At 47.4% G+C, this 2,500-nt stretch overlaps 1 protein-coding gene across 2 annotated transcripts in view; it reads right to left on the bottom strand.

The window, feature by feature from the left end:
* trappc9 (trafficking protein particle complex subunit 9) overlaps positions 1-2,500 on the bottom strand; it is a 246,251-nt gene that overhangs the window by 95,946 nt on the left and 147,805 nt on the right. For both annotated transcript variants that reach the window (XM_053685549.1, XM_053685550.1), the window contains one exon: positions 371-478. In XM_053685549.1, the coding sequence (XP_053541524.1) occupies positions 371-478 (108 nt within the window). The remainder of the gene's footprint in view (positions 1-370; positions 479-2,500) is intronic.

Raw genomic sequence — 2,500 nt, 5'->3', positions numbered from 1 at the left:
TCGATTTAAAAGGTTGAGGATGGTATCACAGAAACTATTACATTCAGGTTGGCATTATATTTGTCTGCATTATTTGGGGATGACTGTGAAGGACCAGGCAGAGCTTCCTCCTGGAGCTCGTAAATGAGTTGTTTCTATGGCAACACCCAAATAAACACAACGATGATTACTAATTAGCTGAACAAAACTTCATCACTGCATGGTTTTAAGATAGCAATCTCAATTTTACACACTTTAAACATTACGGATCTTCATAGTGGTGAACCCTACGACTGAACAAGTGTGTGTGTGTGTGTGTGTGTGTGTGTGTGTGTGTGTGTGTGTGTGTGTGTGTGTGTGTGTGTGTGTGTGTGTGTGTGTGTGTGTGTACCTCTGACACTCGTTGGAGTGTAGCACCAGTTCCTGGTTCCTGGCGGTGAGTGTGAGTTCATGCTCAGTAGGGTTAAACACATCCAGCAGCAAGTGGCACTGACGTGTACTGTAGACACACACACACACACACACACACACACACACACACACACACACACACACACAGTGTATATTTAAATCACCACAGCACACAAGGTTTGGACGGTTGTAATCAGTCGATCCTAAACCATATATAAAATATGTCAGAGAATGACAAAGGGGCGTGACTGACAGATCGTTGTGTCTGAGAGCAACACTTCGACGTGTCTGTCTCTGACAGGTGGGCGTGTCTGACACTGACAGGTGGGCGTGCTCGTCTCTGACCGGTGGGCGTGTCTGACTCTGACACTCTGACAGGTGGGCGTGCTCGTCTCTGACCGGTGGGCGTGTCTGACTCTGACACTCTGACAGGTGGGCGTGCTCGTCTCTGACCGGTGGGCGTGTCTGACTCTGAGACTCTGACAGGTGGGCGTATCTGACTCTAACCGGTGGGCGTGTCTGACTCTAACCGGTGGGCGTGTCTGACTCTGACCGGTGGGCGTGTCTGACACAGGTAGGTGTGCTCATCTCTGTCAGATGAAATAATACAGTATAAAAACTTCCCTGTACTCACACTTGTAAAAGCTGACTGCATCCTCTTACAGCAGTATATAAAATACAGATCGCAAAAATGTTTGAAACATCGAGCCAAAAGAAAACCTTCGGAAAAACAACAATCGTACAATAAATCACAGATTTCTCTTTTCTGTCTCCGCTCCTGGTCAATGAGAGCATGAATCATGTGCGGAGCTGCTGCCAATTTCCAAATGGCCCTGAGAAAGCGAGAATCCGAGCCAGAGAAAAGCAGCACTTACTCTGCAGTAAGAGCTCCACTCTCTCTCCATCCTCATCCCTCTCACCGCTCCCTCGCTCCACAACACACTCCTGTATCAACCTGTGTGTGTGTGTGTGTGTGTGTGTGTGTGGAACTTGCTTCATACTAATAGCCTCTGTCAGTCTGAGTTATGATGTTTAATTTCGCTGATATTTGAGGTTTGCTAATGAGGTAGAGGAGAAAATGCACAATGCAGCAGGACAACGGCGCCAGCACCCGCGTATGGAGATGTGTATATTTCTCGCTCTTTTCCCAGCGATGAGAAATCCATGTTGAAATGGATGCAAGCGCTGGACCCAGAATGCAACGCGGCTACACGACGCGGAGACCCGGCTCGGCTAGTTAGCGACCTACGAGATGACGTTCGTGTCGACGCCCGTATTAGCGTGAAAGAGTCGAAGCTCTGGAAGCCGGAAGAACGGCACTGTGGGTAATGTCGTAAACGGATGACCAAACGGGTGCGTGTAACTCGGATCGCGTTCTAAAATAAACTTCGGACACCGATGGAGATCGCATCTGGCATCTTAATGAAGCACGGACACGTGTGGAATGATTACCTGTTGCTATCTAAAACCAGAAATAAAGAGGGGGGGCAACATTCGCACTAAACTGTACACCGAGTTGCTAGTTTATTAGGGTCTCCCATGTTGTGCCACATTGGCCGGTCGGTGGTGGTCTCTTGATGGACAGGGTAGAAGGGTGCGAGGCAACACTGTACTGAAATGTAATTACTCATGATAGCAAATGATTTTTTTTTTTCTTAGCCTCTACTTTCACATTTATTCCCAACCGAGAAGAAAAAAAGATGAAATGAAATGGGTCTGATCTCTGGCTCCATTGTCCATCTATCTCTGAATAAACTGCTCATTTCTGCTCATTTCCATGTTGGTGAAAAGTGGCACCTTTCGCTCTCTGAATCGAGGATGAGGAGAGACGAGGAGAGATGAGGAGAGATGAGTATGCAGAGGGCTGTGTGGTCTGGAGATTAAATTATTCAGCACAGCCGACAGAGCTGTTGGGACGAGCCCGAATTCACAATCCCGCTGATGATGCTCTCGGAGCCTGTGTGTGTGTGTGTGTGTGTGTGTGTGTGTGTGTGTGTGTGTGTGTGTGTGTGTGTGTAAGGGCAGATGATGATCCTGAAAAACAATCCACAACACTGGGAGAACAAAAACAAGCTGAATAACACACAGCTGTTTACTGTTTCTTAAAGTC

This window comes from Ictalurus punctatus, chromosome 14, assembly GCF_001660625.3.
Source record: "Ictalurus punctatus breed USDA103 chromosome 14, Coco_2.0, whole genome shotgun sequence".
NCBI classification, from domain to species: Eukaryota; Metazoa; Chordata; class Actinopteri; order Siluriformes; family Ictaluridae; genus Ictalurus; species Ictalurus punctatus.
Note: the sequence above shows the minus strand (reverse complement) of the source record. Positions and strands in the feature narration are given on the sequence as shown.